The sequence below is a fragment of the Octopus sinensis genome, linkage group LG5, assembly GCF_006345805.1.
Source record: "Octopus sinensis linkage group LG5, ASM634580v1, whole genome shotgun sequence".
Classification (NCBI taxonomy): domain Eukaryota; kingdom Metazoa; phylum Mollusca; class Cephalopoda; order Octopoda; family Octopodidae; genus Octopus; species Octopus sinensis.
In genome coordinates this window covers 64389649-64412339 of record NC_043001.1, presented here as the reverse complement: position 1 = coordinate 64412339, position 22691 = coordinate 64389649, and the positions used below count along the sequence as shown (strand labels likewise).

At 40.0% G+C, this 22691-nt stretch overlaps 1 protein-coding gene across 3 annotated transcripts in view; it reads right to left on the bottom strand.

Moving 5' to 3' along the window:
* Window positions 1-22691, bottom strand: part of LOC115212167 (HORMA domain-containing protein 1-like) — a 557209-nt gene that overhangs the window by 399568 nt on the left and 134950 nt on the right. For all 3 annotated transcript variants that reach the window (XM_036502711.1, XM_036502710.1, XM_036502712.1), the window contains one exon: window positions 20899-20925. In XM_036502711.1, the coding sequence (XP_036358604.1) occupies window positions 20899-20925 (27 nt within the window). The remainder of the gene's footprint in view (window positions 1-20898; window positions 20926-22691) is intronic.

The window sequence follows — 22691 nt, the reverse complement described above, 5'->3', positions numbered from 1 at the left end:
AGGCCGCCAACCATATATATATATATATAACAGGAAGCTTTATGAAAATAGACAAAAGACGAAGGCAGGTGGAATACAAACAAACAATTGTATTAGTATGGCGCTCAGGAATATAAATAAAACAAGTCTTTTACGTTTCGAGCCTACGCTCTTCAACAGAAAGATACACAGAAAAGAAACACAGAAAGAAACAAGGAGAGAGAAAAAATGCGTGCAGAAGCTAGCGAATCAACATGGCGATCTGATTTCGACCAGAAGTCAAAGATCAAACGTGAGACGCAAGAGTGAAATTAGGGGAGATAATAGGGTTAAATGACCTCGCCCCAACATAAGAGTGTGTGTGTATGAGAGGTCTGGACGTGTGTATGTATATATGATGTGATGTGTAAAGTCGTATGGTGTAGTGTAGAAAGAGGAGATGAGGGGGAGAGGGGAGGAGGAGGGGTGATGTGTAAAGTCGTATGGTATCGTGTAGAGAGAGGAGATGAGGGGGAGGGGGAGGGGGAGAAGGAAAGAGGAGAAGAGGAGGGGAAGGGGAGAAGGAAGGAGAGGAGAAGAGGAGGGGAGAGGAGGAGGGAGGATAGAGGGGGAGGGGGAGAGAGAGAGAGGGAAGGGGAAGAGGGAAGAAGAAAAAGGGAAGAAGGGAAGAGGAGTAGGGGTGAAAGGATGAAGGACTGAAGAGAAGTAGGGGTCGGGTGGAGGTTAGATGAGGAGGGGGAGAGGGGGGTTAGATGAGGAGGGGGAGAGTTGAGACCAAATGGCATAAAAGAGCGAAGAGAGAAGATTAATTCCTGTTCACGGCGCAAACAGGTATCCGATGGCCTCTATGCAAGGACAAACCGAACACAGACAGGTGTTGCAAGGAGTGACCGGTGGAGCGGAAATGGCGTGAGACCGGTGTGTCATTGGCAAGGCGGATGTCAAGGAGGTGTTCCGCGAACCGGTCAGCCAAGCGGCGTCCCGTTTGTCCGATGTACAGGGAATGGCAGAGAGAGCAAGAGACGCAATAGATGATATTGCTGGAGGTGCAGGTGAAGGAGTTGCGAATGTGATAGGGTCGATGATGAGTGCCAGTGAGGAGGGTGGTGTTGGAGAGGTAAGGGCAAGTGCGGCAACGTGGGCGGGAGCAGGGGAATGAGCCAGGTTGGGAGGTAGGGTCAGGGAAGGAGCTATGGACCAAAAGGTCTCGTAGGTTATGGGCTCGTTTGAAAGAGGGGAGGGGTCGATTAGGGAAGAGGTGTGAAGTGGACGGGTTGGACTGAAGATGCCGGAAAGCTCGAAGAATGGTGCGTTGGAGAGGTAGGGTCGTGGGGTGGTAAGTGAGGGGAAAAGGGAGGCGGGAGACTACAGGGCGGGTTCGGGGAGAGAGAGCAGATACACGGTCCACGGACCGTGCTCTGGCAAGGGCGGTGTGGATAGTGGTGAGGGGGTATCCACGTAGGATGAAGTGGTGAGCCATACGTTGAGACTGAGTCTCAAAGTCATGGTCGTCACTACAGAGCCTACGTAGACAGAGGAATTGGGAATAGGGGATGGAAAGCTTGGTGTGTTCTGGGTGGGAGGAAGAGAAGTTGAGGTATGAGTGTTAGTCTGTGTGTTTGTAGTGTATGGAGGTGGTAAGAGTGGAGTGAAGAATGCTGACCGAAATGTCGAGGAAGGAGACAGAGGTGTTGGAGATAGTGGAGGTGAAGTGGAGGGCTGGATGGAAAGATTGAACAAAAGAGAGGAAGGAATCTAGATGTTCACGGGAGAGTGAGGTGGCACTGATAATGTCGTCAACGTAACAACCGTATAGTTCAGGAGTGGGACCAGTGAAATTAGAGAATATTTGGGCCTCAACATAGCCAACGAACAGGTTCGCATAGTTGGGGCCCATTCGCGTTCCCATGGCCACTCTCGAGATCTGATGGTAGAACTCGCCCATGAACGAGGGGAATGCTGTAAAGTTCCAAGCAGCCTTCTGAGTTCTCTTACAAAGCTTAGAAAAACTGAAGGACCATAAGTGCTCTAATATCTATACAGCCTTGGTTTTTTATCTTATTATGCAAAAACTTCTTATATACACACGCTGACATAGAACCAACGTTGAACCCTTTATTCGCTATATTACTGAATCTGGAACTTCAACCCAAGACTAAATGTATGTGTGAATTTGCACATTAGTGTATATGCATACATGTGTGTGTGTGTGTGTGTGTGTGTGTTTTTACCAGCAACCACTGTCACTGATTTCGAAAAACTGTCTGAAAGCATTAATAAATCTCCGAACAAGAAAGCTTCAGTAACACCCACCCCCAGTGGCTAGCCACATTGAGATGGCTAGTACACTTTACGTTGTCGAGCGGTTACTGTTTACATCTCGTTCGGAGATTTATTAATGCTTTCGGACAGTTTTTCGAAATCAGTGACAGTGGTTGCTGGGAAAAACATTAAATAAATATTCGCAAACAGGTCTCTCCAATCGAAAACCTTTTTTGTTTTGGTGTCGGAATTTTTGATTACGTTATTGGTGTGTCGCTGTTTTTTGGTGTCGGTTAATTTTGATTACGTTATTGTTGTGTTGCGGTTGCGAGATCGAGTTCATTGGCGGAAGCGATTGCGGCGTTTTAAATTTTTTTGAGATTTTTTCTCAAGAATGCAAACCCAAACGTATGCGGGAGCAGCAGGCAGGGGCCTGGCTGTGAGCAAACTACAGTTGGAGGAAGTTACCGTCGAGAAGGAGATTTTGAAGAATTATTTTGACAGCTTGAAGAGAGAAGGTGACTGTGTGAGGGTCACACCACCTGAAGAAGAATCGAAAGACGCAGAGAAACGTATCATAACATACAGAACGTGGAGCGTGGCTTCAAAGAAAATAGAAGTGGCACCGATAGAGGAAATTGAGTACTGTCTGGATGGAATTGAAGGAGAAGCTACCTACTACAACAGGGGTAGAAAATTCACAACAGTGGTCGTGCAATTTAAAAACGAAGACGAAGCGAAAAGGAATGCAACGAAAATTTTGAAAACAGAAAGATGGGTGTTATTACCAAGTTATTGCGGAAAAAGGGCAGTAAGGATACGAATCAGTAAGATTTCGCCGGAGCTGAATATGGAAAGAATTCTAGCGGCAGTGGTATTCAACTGCAAGGAAGGCGTTGATATATTGAAAGTGGAAAGGTCAAAAGAAGTAAAGTGGTGGGGTTATGCGGTGCAGGCTTTAGTCCACATTACCATGCCTGACCTGTATAACATCCCGGAGGAGTTGGTGTTCCCCGACGAGACACATCTCAGAGTCGTGGTGGAGGGGAGACCCCCAGTGTGTTACATATATAAAATTAGAGGCCACATAAAGGATGTGTGTCTGAGAAAAAGAGTACAAGAGGAGACGATAGCATTGGAGGCTCGGACGGAGGAGTTGCAAATGGCGGATGTGGAGGAGGAATGTGTGAATGCAGAGGATGTGGAAAGTGGTGAAGAAAAGGAAAGAACAGAAGATAGAAAGAGAACGAGGGTGGAATCACCACCTAAAGTTCAAAAAAAGAAAAAAAACAAAAAAAAGACAACAGACGAAATGGAAGATCGAACGTGCGAAGAGAGAGATGCAGAAGCGAAAGCAAGTGAACCGGCAAAATTAACAGCGGAGGAAGAATGGGATAGAAGAGTGGAAAAGCAGTTAAATCTATGTAACGAAGGAGGAAGACCCGAAGGAAAAAATCTTAAAGTGGTAATATTGTATATGAAAAACAAAGAAATCGAAAAGAGGCTGGCAGGTAAGAAAGATTTAATCAGGGTTAGGTTGAACCCAAAAATTGATGACCAAGTGAAGTCGGCGGTCGTAGAGAAAGAGACATTGATGAAATTGAAAAGTGTGTTTTTCGCTGTATATGAATTGTATTATATACGTTATGACATTTTACCAGCTGTTGTAGACCGAAAGCATTTAATAGAATACATTACAGATGAACGCCCGACGTAGCAGAATTGTATATGTAATTGTAAAATTGTAAAATTGAAAATTGTAAAATTGTATTTTAAATGAAACTGCGAGTTTTGGGGGGCTCGTAAGCCGTTCCATCTAATCCATTATAAATATTCATTTCACTTCATATTTTTCGATTTTTTTAATTTATGTACCCCACGTCCTGTTTTATAATGTCCCCTCTTAATTCAGGCCATCGTGCCTATAATAAAGATAAATCTAATCAAAAACCGGTGATTACCGTATGTTGACGAGAGGCAAAAACCTCGAAACTATAGTCCGTGCGTATCACTTAGGTTTCCGAGAGGGGATGACCTCCCTTTGCAAATATCAGAAGGCACAGAAAGTGTGTCTAAAGCCAGCTGCAGATGATGAACTCCTGGGGCTAAAAGCTTCAGTAACACCCGCCCCCCAGTGGCTAGCCACATTGAGATGGCTAGTACACTTTACGTTGTCGAGCGGTTACTGCTTACATCTCGTTCGGAGATTTATTAATGCTTTCAGACAGTTTTTTGAAATCAGTGACAGTGGTTGCTGGGAAAAACATTAAATAAATATTCGCAAACAGGTCTCTCCGATCGAAAACCGCTTTTTTTTTTGGTGTCGGAATTTTTGATTGCGTTATTGGTGTGTCGAGGTTGTGAGTTCGAGTTCGTTGGTGGAGGCCATTGAGACGTGGTGAATTTATTTTGGAGATTTTTCGAAAATGTAAGCCCAGACGTATGTGGGAGCGGCAGGCAGAGGCCTGACTGCAAGTGAACTAGAGCTGGAAGAAGTGGTAGTCGAGAAAGAGACTTTAGAAAAATATTTCGACAGCTTGAAGAAGGAAGGTGATTGTGTGAGAGTCACACCGTCTGAAGAAGAAGCAAAAGAAGCGGAAAAACGTATGATAACATACAGAACTTGGAGCGTGGCTTCAAAGAAAATAGAAGTGGCAGAGACGGAGGAAATAGAGAAATGTCTGCAGGGAATTGAGGGAGAACCTACCTTTTACAATAGAGGAAGAAAATACGCTACAGTGGTTGTCCATTTTAAAAATGAAAATGAAGTGAGAAGGAATGCCACGAAAATTTTGAAATCTGAAAGATGGACATTATTACCAAGTTACTGCGGAAAGAGGGCAGTAAGAATAAGAATCGGTAGGATTTCACTGGAACTTAATATGGAAAGGATTCTAGCGGCAGTGGTTTTCAACTGCAAGGAAAGAGCTGAGGTGTTGAAGGTGGAAAGGTCAACAGAAGTAAAGTGGTGGGGATATGCGGTGCAGGTTCTGGTACATATAACCGTGCCAGACCTGTACAACATCCCAGAGGAGTTGGTGTTCCCTGATGAGACACGTCTTAGAGTCGTGGTGGAGGGGAGACCCCCAGTGTGTTACAATTGCAAAATAAGAGGCCACATGAAGGATGTGTGTCCGCTGGGAGAAGTGCAGGAAAAAACGATAGCACTGGAGGCTTTAACGAAGGAGTGGAAAGATGCGTGTGTGAAGGAGGAAATCATCACTACAGATAATGTGGAAAGTGGTGAAGAGTTGGAGAAAGAAAATAGAAAAAGAACGCGGGCGGAATCACCACCCAAAGAACAAAAAAAAAGAAGAAAAAAGCGAAAAACAATATTACTGACGAGAGGAAAGACCGAACGTGCGAAGGGAGTGATGCAGAAGCAAAAGCAAGTGAACCAGCAAAATTAACAGCAGAGGAAGAATGGGACAGAAGAATGGAAGAGCAGTTGAAAGTTTGTAAGAGAAGAGGAAGACCCAAAGGAAAGAAACACAGAATGGTAATGTTATATTTCAAGGACAAAAATACGGAAAAGATGTTGGCAGGTAGGAAAGGTTTAATTAGAGTAAAGTTGAACCCAGAAATATATGATGACCAGTGGAAGGCGGTAATCGTGGAGAGAGAGACATTGGAGAAAATGAGAGATGATTATAGTGTATGTGAATGGTTATATGTACGTTATGACCCTTTGCCAGCTATTGTGGATCAGGAGAGGTTGATAGAATACCTGACAGATGAACGACCAGTATAGCAGAACTGTGTTTTAAATGAAGCTGCGAGTTTTGGGGGGCTCGTAAGCCATTCCATCTAATCCATTATATTCATTTCACTTCATATTTTTCAATTTTTTTTTATTATATGTACCCCATGTCCTGATTGTGATGTCCCCTCTTAATTTGGGTCATCGTGCCTATAATAAAGATAAATCCAATCGAAAACCGGTGATTAGCGTACGTTGACGAGAGGCAAAAACCTCGAAACTATAGTCTGTGCGTATCACTTAGGTTTTCGAGAGGGGATGACCTCCCTTTGCGAATATCAGAAGGGCACAGAAAGTGTGTCTAAAGCCAGCTGGAGACGATGACCTCCTGGGGCTAAAAGCTTCAGTAACACCCACCCCCAGTGGCTAGCCACAATGAAATGGCTAGTACACTTTACGTACAATACAAATATTAATCAGAAACAACACGTAACAAACAATATCTCTTCTCAACGACTTCTACAACTGTCTTCACAAAGCGCCTGCACACACCACATTGTCTCTCACTTACAATGTGCATGCACCTTGATACAGTTTAGGACAGTTGAATTGCTATCCAACAAGGGTGTCAGGATTTCACTACATCTCCCCTTTTTGAGTTTGACTTTCGTTGGAAGCCAATATTTTTCTTTTATTTATTATCTTTATTACCACCTCCCCAACCTTTTTTAAAAAAAATTTTCCAGGAAGAAACTGGAATATTTTTTTCATTTTGGGTCTACTTGCAAAAGTTCTGTTTGCTTTTTTTTTACTAATCACTATACTCGTTGGTTCAATTATTCCTTGGGGTAGCAGTATGACAAAAATGGCATAAACAAATTCCATTGGCTCTTCATGTCTTATTCTTTCTTCCATAAACTTTTTGTTCAGTTGGTTTAGGTGTCTCTTGCATTCCCATGTATGACCTTTTACTGTGTACATTACTCTTCCTAAATGTTTACTTATTATACCTTCTTCCCAACTTTCTTTTCCGTTTCTGTATATTTTTGAAAAGAACCATGTCACTGATTTTGAAGTATTTCACCTTATTTTCAATGCCTTTGCTGCCAGGACACAACTCCTGCAGGCTTTCACCAATTTTTCAATATCCTGATCCATAGTTGGCCAGTAAACATAGCTTCTCATCAATGCCTTTATTCTTGCAAGTCCTGGGTGTCCCATGTGGAATTCTTTTAACATATGGTTTTGCAAAGAAACAGGTATTACAACCCTCTGAGCATACATAAGTATGTCATCACATATGGAATACTATCTTGAAATTGTTACGCTCGGTTACATGAGATTTTGTATTTGTTTCAAACTTCACTATTTTTTCATTTTTATTATGAATGCACACTTCTTTGCTTTAATTTTTATTTCTTCTAAGGTGACAAGTAGTTCATATACTATGTTGCAGAGTATATTTTCTATTTTGATTTTGGCTTTTAATGCTGCTATTACCATGTCCTCAAATGGTTCATTGTATTTTTGATGGTAGAAATTCTACCTTAAAATCATAATTTAGCATGCTTGTCCCCCAATGCTGCAATTGGTTCTGAATGTGTGGGGACACCCTTTTTCAATCTGTAAATTGATAACAATGGGCAGTGATCTGTTTGCAGACTAAATTTCCTTTCATGTATGAATTTGTGAAATTTTTTCACAGCAAAATAATGGCTAGTGCTGTCTTCTCAATTTGGCTGTAGTTTTTTCAGCTGCCAACAATGAATGTGAAGCATGAGAAATGGGTTTTACACTACCATTTTCATACTTGTGTAAAATTACTGCTCCTATACCACTTTCAGTAGCATCTGATGCTACTACTACTTCTAAATTAGGATCAAAGTGTGATATTGACAGTTCCAATGTTAAAACTTTTTTAATTTCTTCGAACACCTTTTGACACCTGTCTGACCAATACCATTTTATGCATTTTTTCGATAGGTTGTTTAGGGGTGCTCTTAGCTCATGTATGTTTGGTAATTGTTCACAAGCCCTAAGAATGCTTGTAATGTTGTAATATTTTTCAGGGTAGGCATATTTTTTATTGCAGTCGATCTTGAAGGATCTAGCTTGTGACCATTTTTATTGATAACTTGCCCTAGATACTTTATTTCTGGCATGCAAAATTCACCTTTTTCCTCAATGAATTTGAATCCGTACTCCTTTTATCTTCACAAAAAACATTTTAACATGTTCTTCATACTGGCCTCTAGACTCACTTTTTATGAGTATGTCATCCAAATACGCTATAGTGGAATTCCTATCCACAAGCATCATGTCCGTCACCTGTTGGAAAATACTAGGTGCCACCTTTATCCTGAAAGGAAGTTGATTGAATTTATATAAACCTTTATGAGAGTTTATCGTTAATAATTTCAAACATTCTTCCTTGACTTGTAACTGTAAATATGCCTCCAACAAGTCCAATTTTGAGAAAAATTTTCCTCCATTGAATTTTGCAAAAATTTCCTCTGGGCTTGGTAGTGGATAATTGTATGTCCTTAAACATTTGTTCAAACTTGTTGAAAAGTCCACGCATACTTGTATTTTGTTATTGTTCTTCTTTACATAAACAGTTGGTGCTGCCCATTTTGAATAATCAACTTTTTTCTGTAACTCCCAGCTTTTCTAACCTATCTAATTTCTCGCTGACTTGATTCAATGCCACGAAAGGTAAAGCTCGCTTCGTTTTAAACACTGGTATGGCGTTTTCTTTTACTTGAAATTTTACTTTTGTCTTGGTGCATCTACCTAATTCTTCCAAAAAATCATGGCCAAAATCAGTTCAGATAGTTAATATTGTAAGTGCTCCAATCAGCCATAACAACAAAATCACTTCTTTATCTTTTTTGAAAAATTATACTGATATATTACTCCTTTACTCCTTTACTTGTTTCAGTCATTTGACAGTGGCCATGCTGAAGCACTGCCTTTAGTCGAGCAAATCGACCCCAGAACTTATTCTTTGTAAGCCTACTACTTATTCTATCAGTCTCTTTTGCCAAACCGCTAAGTTACGGGGACGTATACACACCACCGTCGGTTGTCAAGTGATGTTAGGGGGGACAAACACACACACACACACACATATATATATATACATATATACGACGAGCTTCTTTCTGTTTCCGTCTACCAAATCCACTCACTAGGCTTTGGTCGGCCCGATGCTATAGTAGAAGACACTTGCCGAAATTGACACGTAGTGGGACTGAACCAGGAACCATGTGGTTCGTAAGCAAGCTACTTACCACACACCCACTCCTACACCTATTAAAAAATTTTCATTCAATAAATAATGTTTTTACATTATGTATATAGAATAAACTGTGGGTTTTCCAAATAGTGAATTAAAACTTGAAATGAAAATATTGAAATAAAGAGTGAAAGACTTTGCAAATGAAAATGGAATACTCTGCAGTGAGAGCAACGAATACTCAAATTTGTGAAAAGTTGGAGTTCAAAAATTCAATAAACTTCAGAAATTGAAATTATACAAAATTTCTTGGAACATGAATTTATAAAAAAATTTCCAGGCGATCAAGCCTTTATTTTAGTAACTGTTACATACCTAATTAATAAGCAGCGTTCTCCTTTATAATATATATAAATATATATATACAGGGTGTTTCAAAAAATTTGATATCCTTTCGCGATCTAATAATCCAGTTCTTGTTCAAATGACTTCAAATTATAACAGCATGTGTATAAACAGGTCAAAATGTTATGGTTAATGTTTGATAAAGGCATTTTGTGTATTGGAGTATGTTTGAACACTTCCTAACAAGACTGTGTAATGTGCATTTGTGAGAGAGTTCCCTAAATCACCAATGGCAATGCAGATTTGGACATGGCACAAAAAGTTCAAAGAGGAAAGCTGTCTGTGCAGGGCAAAAGGATCTGGGCGATCACTAACATCAGAAGAGACATTCAAGCGGGTTCACCAAAAACTCTTGTGAAGCCCCAAGAAGTCCATAAGAAGAACAAAGCTGGAAACCCAGATTCCTCCAACAACAGTTTGGTGCATCCTTTGGAAATGCATGCTAATGAAACCTTACAAGCTGCAGCTTGTTCAGTCCATAACGGCAGATGACAAGTGAAAGAGCAAACAATTGTGTTGATATTCAAGAGAAACTTGAAGAAGCCAAGTTCAAGGAATGTCTTGTTTTCAGTGGTGAGGCCACATTTCATACGAATGGCAAAGTCAATAAACATAATGTTCACATTTGGGGTGAAGAAAATCCCCATGCCACAGTTGAGCATGAGAGGGATTCACCAAAAGTGAATGTGTCCTGCGCCACCTCCAAAAAGCATCTTAATGGCCTGTTTTTATTTGAGGGAAATGTGACTGGTGATGTTTATCTGTAAATACTTCAGAACTGGCTAATGGATGAGCTCATTGCAAATGAACATGAAGACTTCATTTTTCAACAGGATGGGGCTCCACTTCACTGGGAGCTCACTGTGTGGGCTTATCTCAATGACAATCTGCTAGGGAGATGGATCAGGCATGTTGGTGAAGAAGACAATATGCTGTTGAAATGGCCACCAAGTTCACCTTGTGATTTTTTTTTTCTGGGGCTATGTGAAGGGCCTGGTCTACGTCCCCACTCTTCCTGCAAACCTAGATGAACTCGAGCAGAGAATCACTACTGCACTGGAGACTGTTACCGAAGGCATGCTGCAACATGTTTGGGAAGAGCTGGACAACCGACTTGACATGTTCTGTGTCTCAGGCAGTGCACATATTGAACATTTGTGAAATCGTTCGTGGAATCCACATACCTTTGAATTTCTCATTCAAATTTTGCTCAACATTAAATCTCAGATGATACCAAATTTTTTTAAATACCCTGTGTGTGTATATATATATATATATATATATATATAAGGAAAGCAGAAAATGGAGATATAATTGATGAATAACAATTGATTTACATCAATTATCATTTATTAATTAATTACAAAAAGACAGAATCTCAACTAAGAGTTGAGATTCTGTCTTTTGTAATAAATTAATAAATGATAATTGATGTAAATCAATTGTTATTCATCAATTATATCTCCATTTTCTGCTTTCCATGAATATTGATAAAATTAAGTTTATTTTTGTCATTACCTATCATTTATGATCATTACTACTAATGCACATGATTAAATATAGGTAATACACTAGTGGATTCATTGGATACAAGTATCCCTTAGATGGTTGTTATAACCTCTAACTTAATCCACCTATATATATATATATATATATATATATATATTATATATATATATATACACACACATCATCATCATCATCATCATCATTTAACATCCATGTTCCATGTTGGCATGAGTAGGATGGTTTGACAAGATCAGATGAGTCCAAGGACTACATTGTGTTCTAGTGTCTAATCTGGCATGGTTTCTACAGCTAGATGGTCTTCCTAATACCAACCACCAAAGTGTGTACTGGTTGCTCTTTCATGCCATTGGTACTAGCGAAGTCACCATGCAGCTCACAAGTCTATAAAACAATAGGTAGGAGTGCTTCTTTATGCTAGGTAGGAATTATGAAAGAAAGGGTTGCTTCTAGTTGTAGAGGAGCTACATGACTACTTACATTTAGGGGAAAGTGAGAATGAACCACTAGTATCTCTGAAGAGACAATTAGGGGTTATGAGGTGAGCAGTAGTGAGTGGGGACAGATAAGCTAGGAGTGTGTTAGGGTTTGCAAGAAAGTATGGAGTGAAGCAAAAGACAGGGGAAATGGGAGAGGGGAGGAGGAAACAGCTGTAGGGTTGAAGGGTGAATGGAGGGGTGATGGACACGGGGATGGTAGAGAGCCAGTGATTCATGAGTTGGGAAAGGTAGATGGATGCTAGTAACAGAATAGTAATGATACAACAGACAGGAGAAGGACAAGTGAAAGACGACATATGTTTGGATAGGTTGCAGGAGGGAGTGGGGGAAGAGAAAGAGAGGCAAAGTGCATGAGAGAGATAATTTGGTGATCCAGTGGGGATAAAGGAGCTGGGGTGGAATGACCAGTGTAACATGTGGGTCTATGGAATAATATTAATAGATAACAAATGAAATGGTTTTGAATAGCAAGAAAGAAAAGTGGTATCAGAAGCGGTCGAGGGGGAGAGCAGCAGTGGGAGGAATGTTGGTAGTAGGGTGATGTGAGAAGATAAATTGAGTGAGGAATCCATTTGAATAATTACATCCACCTATATATATATATATACACACAAACACACACACTTTTTGCTTCCAGAAGTTTGTTTGTGTATATATGCATATGCAGTGTCATACACACATGCATATATTCATATGTATTTGATACCAGAATATGTAAAGATATGTAAAACTTCACATTCATTAAGTACACACACTCAAAATGCATAACGCAGGTGTGGTCATGTGGGTCAGTGTGTGTGTGTGTGTGCATGGACACACATTTACTATGCATGGACATACATATGTGCATATTTTTTAATTCAAATTAATGTAAGTGAGATAATAATTGGGAGTTGATATCTATGTCGCTTTAAGTCGCGAAATAGCAGGAATCAAAACCAGCATCTGTGCAAAACCTCACAGCGAGGGGTCGTATTGGAGTGCCTTTCTCAGCAACTTACCTGTAGCTCGTACGGAACCTCGACGCATCGAGGAAGTTGCTGAATCAACCGCTCATGAGGTAATTGCCATTGGAGTGCCGGAAGATGTGGTAGATCTGCAGGCATTCACTGGAAACACATCTAAGGACCTCAGCTGTGTTCCTCCAAAAAGTGCTTTCCACCTTGGCCAACCAGGATCCAAACCCAGACTGATCAGGCTGATGTTTTCAAACTTTACTGAGGTGCGGGCATACCATCTGGCTGCTGATAGGGCTCGGCACGAAAACAGAATCACCTTTAGGACACGTCCTGGCCTACCACCTGATGTACGCCCAAAGTTAAGATCTGTAGCTTCCCTAAATCGCAACTCTGTGCCACAGGAAAGCTTTAGCCTACGCAAAGATGGGCAAATATGGAAATTTATCAAGTCTGGTGATCGTGGATAAGGGATACCAGTTGGACTGAGCAAACTGCACCCACAACAACAACTGGCAATACAAAACCTTGGGAAACTAACCAAGAACAATAAGCCATCCCCTGTATATCATCGCCATCTGAAATCCAGATACAAACTGCTGTCTTTGAATGCCCATAGTTTATGCAACAAGGTACATCTTTTTGACTCTTACGTCAAAAGTATCAACCCAGATTTCATCACAGTCACGGAAACATGGGCACATTCTGCACTCTGTGATGGAGTTTTCAGCATAGCTGGCTACAACCTGTTCCGCAAAGGCCGCATTAATCGCCTTGGAGGGGGTGTAATGGTCTATGTTCGATCAAATCTATCGGCAATTCCTTGTGATGATTTGAACCAATCTCAGCAGGAAGTATTTTTCTGCAATATACATGTGACCATGTCAACACTTCTGCTTGGAGTTGTTTACCGCCACCCAAATTATCGTCAAGACACACAACTTTTTGATATCCTCAGAGCTGCCGTCATGAAAACAGCCACTTATGTTTATATTGTGGGGCACTTCAATTTCCCTGGGATTGACTGGGAGGCCTTCCATTGGCCGCAAAGTGCAGGTGATTTTCTTGAACTGGTGCTGGATTCAAATTGGTCCCAAGTCGTTACCTCCCCCACAAGGGGTAACAACACTTTGGATCTGCTACTTACCACTTCTCCTGAAACAATTATTAGTGTCACTACTGAAGAACCTTTAAGTGACTCTCATCATTCCATGATCATGGCCAACTTGTCTCTGATTGGTTGTAACAAAAACCACAACCATCTTCAGACTGCCCGCTTTGACTGGAATAAAGCAGACTGGAGCTCTTATTGTACTGAGCTGCAATGCCCAAACTGGCTCAAATTTTATGCATCTGGAGATGTGAACACTATACTTCAGAACATTCTGAATTCAATATGGGCAGCATGTGCAGCATCAGTACCACGCAAGCACAAAAAACCACACAATAGTGCAATTTGGGAGACTGCAGCAGTCCGACTTGCCAGGAAAGGACACCGTAAGGCTGAACAGGAATACAAATTGCACAAACCAGACTTCAACAGGAAAAAGCGCAATAGATCAGCCAGTCACCTCAAGCAGGTGACAAAAAAGGCAGTGCTTGAATTCAAACAATGCATAGCAACCAACCCTGGCAGCAAAGTGTTCTGGAAGTATGTACACTCAAAGCAGAGACCTCACTCTCCAGTTGGTCCCCTTCGCAATCCCCACACAGGGCAGATTACTGGCAATCTCAAAGAATGTGCAGAAATCATTGCTGGATGCTATGCAGGCATCTTTACTGTCAAAGACCAAAATGTTCCATCTTCATCACCTCTGACACCAGACTCTATATCTACTATGAAATTTACACCAGCAATGCTACAATGCCACCTTAAGAATAAACACAACTATGCCTCTCCTGGTCTCGATGGTGTTACATATCTACTTCTCAAACGCGGTGAGTACTTTCTTCTAAGCCAACTTTTGCTATTCTTCCAATTCTGTCTTGACAATGGTGTTACTCCAGAGCAGTGGAAAACTGCCAGTGTTATCCCTCTGTTCAAAAAAGGTGACCACACATCGCCTGTCAACTATCGCCCTGTTAGTCTTACTAGCTGCATTGCCAAACTGATGGAATCCTGTGTCAGGGAAACCCTCTGGAACTTCTGGAAGTCTCACAGCCTCATCCAGCCGTCACAATTTGGATTTATTCCTAACTCCAGCTGCTGTAATCAACTCATCGAGTTTCTTGAGGACGTTACCCAAATCACTGATCGCGGATCCTGGGTGGATGTTGTTTACCTGGACTTTGCTAAGGCTTTTAACTCTGTGCCACACAAAAGACTTATGGTGAAACTCTCTGCGTTGGGCGTAAGAGACGATCTCTATAAGTGGTTGAAGTCCTTTATTTTCGGCCGAAAAGTGGTTGTCACTGTTCTAGGACAGCACTCTCCACCCTATGAGATGACATCTTGTGTACCACAGGGATCTGTTTTTGGCCCCCTTTTATTTGTTGCATATGTTAATGATATAGATGCCAACTTAAAGAATGCCACAGTGCTGAAATATGCAGATGACATCAAGCTGTACCTCGAAATAAAGAGGTCAGATCCTGTACACTATAGATCTCTATTGCAATCAGACCTGGACACAATGCAGCAGTGGATCATGGACTGGCAACTCAGGCTGGCTGTGGACAAATGTACCACCATGCATTTTGGGAGGAAAACCCAGCATCTACTTACTCCCTCCACAACACTAATCTCAAACAGTCTTCGTGTGAACGTGACCTGGGTGTTATTGTTGACAGCGATTTGTGTTGGACAAAACACATCGCTAAAATTGCCAAGAAGGCAGAGGGTGTCTTGAAATCACTCACCAAGTCTTTTGTGAGCCGCTCTCCGGCTATTTCTCTGCGGTTTTATATAGCTATGGTACGACCTCACCTGGAATTTGCATCACCGGTCTGGAACCCCTATCTTGCCCAGGATATAAAATTGTCTGGAAGCCGTTCAGCGACATGCAACCAAAAGAATACCCTCCATCAGGCATTTGCCATATTCTGAACACCTTACTTCCCTGGGCATGGACACATTGAAACTCACTCCGACATCTGGCAGCTGACTTGGCAGACACCCATAAAATTATTAACCATCTTACAAACAACAACTCTGAGCATCTTTTCAAACTCCACCTGTCTAACACCCATGGACATATTTACAAAGTCAGAAAACAGCACAGCTCCCATGACTTTCAGAAACATTTTTTCATGCTAAGAGTTGCTGAAGCATGGAACAAACTGCCGGCATCAGTTGTTAGTTATCAGAGCACTGCATCCTTCAAAACTTCCATGCTTCCTGAGATTCACCAACACTACACCTGATTTCTCTCCTCCATACACGCACAAGCATGTAACTGACTCATACACTGTTCATTTTCCAGACATTTGTACATTACTGCATATGCTTTATATGCACTTTTGACAAGTTGTAGTGCACCTGAGCACTGTATACAATAATTTCATTATTATTATTTTTATATTTATTTGTTTATTCCAAAATCTTGCTCACTCTCATGTGACTCTGTCATGTTTTTATCCAAGATGGAGACAAACACCAAAATCCCAAGTGGAAGGTTTGATAAATGTTATTTCTTTCAACATAAAACCAATGGTATCCAGGCAAAGTGTTGGAAGAAAATCTATTCATTGCATCCAGTATAAGCTATGGACATATAAGAGGTACAGTGGAATCACATGAAGATTAACAGAGAAAATCGTCTTTGTATCTGGCAGATGCCAGGAAGAATAAGCACTAAGGACACACATGAATTAGACTTTCTTAAATGCCCAGGATGCTGCCTCAAGGTTGTCAATAGTTTCTGTTACTTATATGACCAAATTACCAGTGGTGAAGTATTGTTGTTAAAATAAGAATAGGCAGGAGAAAGTTTAGAGTTTTTACCTCTGTTGGCAACAAAAGGACTCTCTCAGAGTGAAAGGAAAATTGTATGCTGCTTGTGTACAAACTACTGTACTCAATGGTAGTGAGATGTGGGCCCTGAATGGAGAAGATATGCATAAACTAGAGAGGAATGGAGCTAGTATATTCCTATGGATATGCAACATTAGTGAGTATGTATAGCAAAGTGCAAATGTGCTGAGAGAAAAGTTGAGCAAAAGTAGAATCAGATGCAGCTTACAAAAGAGAAAACTACATTAGTTTAGACATGTGATGACAATGAATGAAGACTGTTGTATAAAGAAATGCCAACTGCTTAAACTGGCTGGTAAAGACATGGGATGAACTAGGAAGGCCAATCTCAAGATTTGGTCTCATGGAACAAATGACAATGAACCAAAATTTCTGGTGATACAAGGTTCTTGAGAAGACCCATCCACCTCAGCAAAACTGACTTTTGAAAATGCTGTGTTCCAACCTACTCCAATAAACCAAACTACATCTCTCCTCTTCATGCTCTATGCTTATCTCTCCCACTTCTGCAGCCTAAGCCTATCATCACTACCCTGCCAACTGTGTCATTGCTATCTTGTTGTACCCCCTCTATACCCAGGTTTTACCAAGTCACTGCATTTCACCCTTCTCCGCTTATTGCATTCACATGAACTCCCTACTCATGCACTGTGGGTAATTCTCTACAGACCCATTTGTATTCACATCTTCATACTTTGAGAGCATACCCTGACACAGCAACTATCACTCTTGCTCTTCCACTGTGATTGGGATAACTATGTATCTCCTCTACAGCAAGACACCTATCCTTCTGTCATACTCTAACCTCTCATCACCTGGCACAAAGCTACCTCCTTCAAAATCATTCCCTCTCTTAAAGGATGAATTGTTGTCTTGCAAGTTACTTGGTGACCTCACCAGTGTTGGTGCATGTAAAAACGTCCAGTCCACTCTGTAAAGTGATTGGCATTTGGAAGGGCATCCAGCCATAAAAACTATGTCAAAGCATACCTTGCCAGAGTAGGTGCCACATTAAAAGCACCCAGTCTACTCTGTAAAGTGGATAGTGTTAAGGACATCCAGCTGTAAAAAAGCCATGCCAGAAGCAGACCTCATTGGTGCTAGTTCCATGTGAAAAGCAGCTGGTATAAAGAAGGGTATCCAGTATTAAAAGCCATGCCAAAGCAGACCTTACTAGTGTTGGTGCCATGTAAAAAGCACCAAAATTATTATTACCACTATTATTATGAATTTAGTTTATGGTACCTTGACACCACTAATATCTTAAAGTCAAATACACATCAACCTTTTAGCCTATTCACTACTAACATTCCTAACCACAATCTGACATGTGATTCTCTTTCTCCCCATTCCCTCAACCAATTTCTGCTTGACTCTTTCAATTCTCTTCCCTGTAGTCCATTATCTCTCATGTTTTTCTATGCACACATGCCAACACAACTAATCCCCTTTCTTACCTCTTCTCTCTTCTGCCCTTCCTTCTCCCTCTCTATACTTATTCCTCCTCCTAACTTAGCTCACATCTACTGCCCTGACCATACATACATATATATAATAAGTACTAAGAGCACAAGGGTCTTAAACTCTCTCAAAAATGCCCAGGAGGCTCTCTTGAGGTAGTAGATAGTTTCTGCTATTTAGGTGACCAAATTAGTAATGGTGGTGAATGCTCTGAAAGTATTGTTTCTAGAATAAGAATAAGATGGAGGAACAAAAGTACTCTCCCTCAGAGTGAAAAGTAAATTGTATGATGCTTGTGTGAGAACAGCTGTATTACATGATAGTGCAACATAGGCTCTGACTGCAGAGGACATGCACAGACTGGAGAGGAATGAAGGTAGTATGCTCCATTGGATTTACAACATCAGAATGCATGACCGACAAAGCACAACTGTGTTGAGAGAAAAGATAAGCATAAAAAGGATTAAATATAGCATTCAGGAGAGGAGAATGCATTGGTTTGGACATGTGATGTGTATGAGTAAAGACAGATGTATAAAGGAGTACCAATCACTGTGGAAGAGGGAGACCCAGGAAGACATGGGATGAAGTGGTGAGGATCGATCTCAGGATGTTGGAGCTCGCAGGGAAAATGACAATAGACCGAGATGTTTGGCAATATGAGGTTCTAAGAAAACCCGCCAGCAAAACTGAGAGCTAGAAGTGTTGTGTCCCACCCACATGCAACAACAATCTTTTCATACACCCTACCCAAAGAAACTGAACTACATCTCTTCTAAACTGCATCTTTCTCTTCCTCACATTTCCTCTTTATAAACTATGATTTGTCTACCAATCCCCTTTCCTGCCCTGCTCACTGTATCACTATTTCCCCCACCCCATTTTTCTACCCAAGTTTTCGTCAATCACTGCAATCCCCACTCCCTACTTGCACCTTCTTGGCAATACCTGACCACCTTTTTCTCTCTCTCTTCCTTACATTACCATCACATCTATGCTCTGATCCTTGTTACTTGTAAGTATACCCTGGCATTTCACCAACTCCTTCCTGCTCTCTCTTACACTTTTGCTGTTTCCTACTCCCCCTCTCTCTCTTTCCCTACTTCTTCCCTCTGGCTGGGAAACCATGTATCCCCTCTACAGCAGCACACCTTATTTCTGCCCTCATTCTTGATCACCCTCTCTCCTTCTTTTGTTTTTCCTCTGACTAGGTAACTAAGTTTCTCCTTTACATTAGCACACCTGTTAGTCCTCTTTCTTGTACCTTTCTCTCCTTCCCTCTCTCTTCCTCTTCTTTCTCTCACTGGGTAACCATGTACCTCATTTGTAGCAAGACACCTATTTCTGCCTCTCTGTTACACTCTAACCTTTCATCATTTGACACAAGTTCCCCTCCTCAAATGCCCCTGGCCCTCTCATAATTCCTAGTCTTGCAAATTACTTGGTGACCCTGTCAGTGCTAGTGCCACGTAAAAAGCATCCAGTCCACACTGTAAAGTGGTTGGCATTTGGAAAGGCATCCAGCTGCAAAAATCATGCCAAACCTAACGTCACCTGTGCTAGTGCCATGTAAAAAGCACTGAGTCCACTCTGCAGAGTTAAACAATGATGATGACAATGATGATCTATAACAAATTCCATTAGTTGTTTTATATTTTGAAACATATTTCCTTTATGCAAAGACCTTAAATGTAAATATCAAATGCTTTCAAAGTATTTTTATTAAGTTTGACTTAATTATTATAACTTATATGACTTGATGTCAGTACAAACTAGTCTGTCTTGACTCCATTTACAGGGATACTCTAACAAGGATTTGGGTAGTTTGTTCTATTTTACTTGAGTTGAAAATTCTGATATCATAAATATTTCTATGTATAACATGAAAATATATACACACACACATTTATGCATAAACATTTTTTTATTGAATAACTTTTAAGTTATATTTTAAAACTAAAGTGTTGCTACAGTATATGTTATGAATAAATTTATATAAAGAATCAAGCCCATATATTTAATAAATATATATTCAGTGTTGCTGAGAAAAGTATCACACAAACCATGGGGCTCTATGCAGCTTTGAATGAGGAATTAACCAACTAATTTAATTTTCATTAAAAACCCATCAGGGATCATTCACTCCTAACAAAGTTAAGAAGCCTAAAGCTACTTATAGAAAATATAAACAAGATTGTAAGTAGTGCAATGTAATTTACATTATCATACAAGTTAGGAGTACCAACACAAAGTGGGTTATAAATAAAGATACATATGGAACTCTGTCCATGTTTAATAAGCACATATCTAGTTTCCATCTAATCCATTATATCCATTCCTAAAAATCTGAGGCATTGTGTCTTTGTTTGAAGTCAATATTTTAAAAGAAATAAAAAGTATTTATAAATATATATGCTGTCTGAAAAACAACCAATATAAAAATCATACTACGGCCTCCTGATGCATAGAGTGCTCATGAAATTATGCCAAATTAATTTTGTGAGTTTGTTGGGTTTCAATAAAGCAGTCTCTTCTTTCACAATGGACTAGATGTTGGCACTTCATGGTACCCTTACTACTGGAGTAAGGTGGAAAATTTGAACTAAAAAATCAAAAAGCTGGAGCAGATACTAAAAGGTGTTTTATCTGGTACTCATATAATTCCATTAACCAACTTGGTAGTGGTTTGGTGGAAAGTATGAAAGGTAATGTTGGTGGAATTTGAACTCAAAGCATAAAGAGAAGTATTGTACAAAATGCTGTAAAACATTCTAGTCATCACTCTAATAAGGCTGCCAATTTGATACCTTAAATCTACTTACACTTAAATATTAATTAACAATATGCAAAAGTAAATTAAAAAACTATAAAATTCCATCATAGTTAAATTTACTTACACTTAAATCTTTTGGATCCATGTAGATCTGAAAGTATGAAAATTATATAAACTGAGTTATCACTCATGTATTTTTAATTTCTTAATTTATAATTAAAAAATAACTTAAATTAATAGTTTTACCAAATATCATATTTTCAGAACTGCTCTTATTGGTATTAATAAACAAATAATTTTTACTTTAATTGTTTTAGGAATTATAAAACAATGATCAGTTTCATTTTAAATAGAACCAAAAGCAATACATCAATGGTCCTAATCTTCTGCCTATTATTATAAATTGTTCCATGCAAAAAAAAAAAAAGAAAGAAGAAAAGAATAATCAAAAAGAAAACAATGAAAGTTCAAGTGAATGGTACAAGAATCATCACAAGATAAGATTTTGAAAATTATAGTTTTTGAAGAACTTGTAGAGGGTTTTCAGGAAATGCTCAATAGATGATCTTGATGTTGTCATGGCCCCAAGAAGAGCATCATCCCTGTATTGACCTCAGGAGAGTTCAGGGAAGTGCTCTTATTTTTAATAAATCCTCCATTGAAATTTCATACTCAACCACTCCTAACCTGGGATCTATAATAGTCAATTCTAATAGGTATCGGCTTCACCACCTAATTACAGGCCCAAAGAATCATCAATCAGTCCCTAATGGCTACTTTGAAATCTTGGATCTCGCACTTCTTTAGGTGTTTTTTGATTGAAGTTTCTGTGTGCATATCTCCTTTTATGCAAATGTGCAATTTCCTGGTAGTGCTCCTAATGCATGATGTCCTACATTTACTGTAGACAACCTCATATACTACACAAGTCCTCAAGCACATTTTGAAGTTGTTGATGGAGAAATTGGATAGTGTGCATCCCACAATGCTATCTGTGGCATTATTCCTTGACAGAAATTTTCTCAGAGATGGACTGGTGTGCATCTCTCTATGTTGAGTTCCTCCATGCAGATCACAATGTACAGCAGTAGTAATTCTGTCATCAAAATAGGGCAGTTTAAGGAAGCACATATCAGACTTGGGATTGTAGGCCCCCTTATGTGGTTTACTCACTTTCATGTTTTATAGATGCAGTCATCTGGCTAAAGATGGTTTCACCTCTGTATGTTGAGTCCCTTCTTGCAGATCACATTGTTTGGCAGTAGTGGTTCTGTCATCAAAATAGTGTAGTTTAAGGAAGCATATGTTAGACTTGGGATTATGGGCCCTCTTATGTGGTTTACTCACTTTTGTGTTTTATAGATGCAGTCATTTGGCTAAAGATGGTGGATAGCCTTATGTGTTAAGTTCTTAAAGAATCATTTGATTCCTTAAGAAACTTTGTCAGTTTGGAAGCTTTATCAGTTGTGTCACTATATGTCACTTATAGGTGTGATTTCATTTCACACATATGCAGCTTTGGCACTGGTGAGTAAGACTGACTCATTGTGTAAAAAAAAGCTCTTACTGGCAGCTTTCCTGTAAAAGTTAGTATTGACGGAATCCTCTTCTGTGATCTTGATTTGGAAATCAAGGAGTCAGAACAATTCCAGATTCATCCAGGTATTCTATTTCAAATTCAGTATGCTTGTTAACATTGCTGAATCTTTAGCACATGTCAATGACTTCTTCATCTCCAGATATATTGATGACATCCTGATACTCACCTCTGCCCAAGAGTAATATCATACAATGCTTCATCAAAATTTACTCTAGGAGTATAGATTGCTTGCCAACATAACATGGCAGTCCTATTGTAATTTAACCCCATGAGACATTGTCTCCAGCTGGCTAAATGACATGATTTGTGTCCTTATA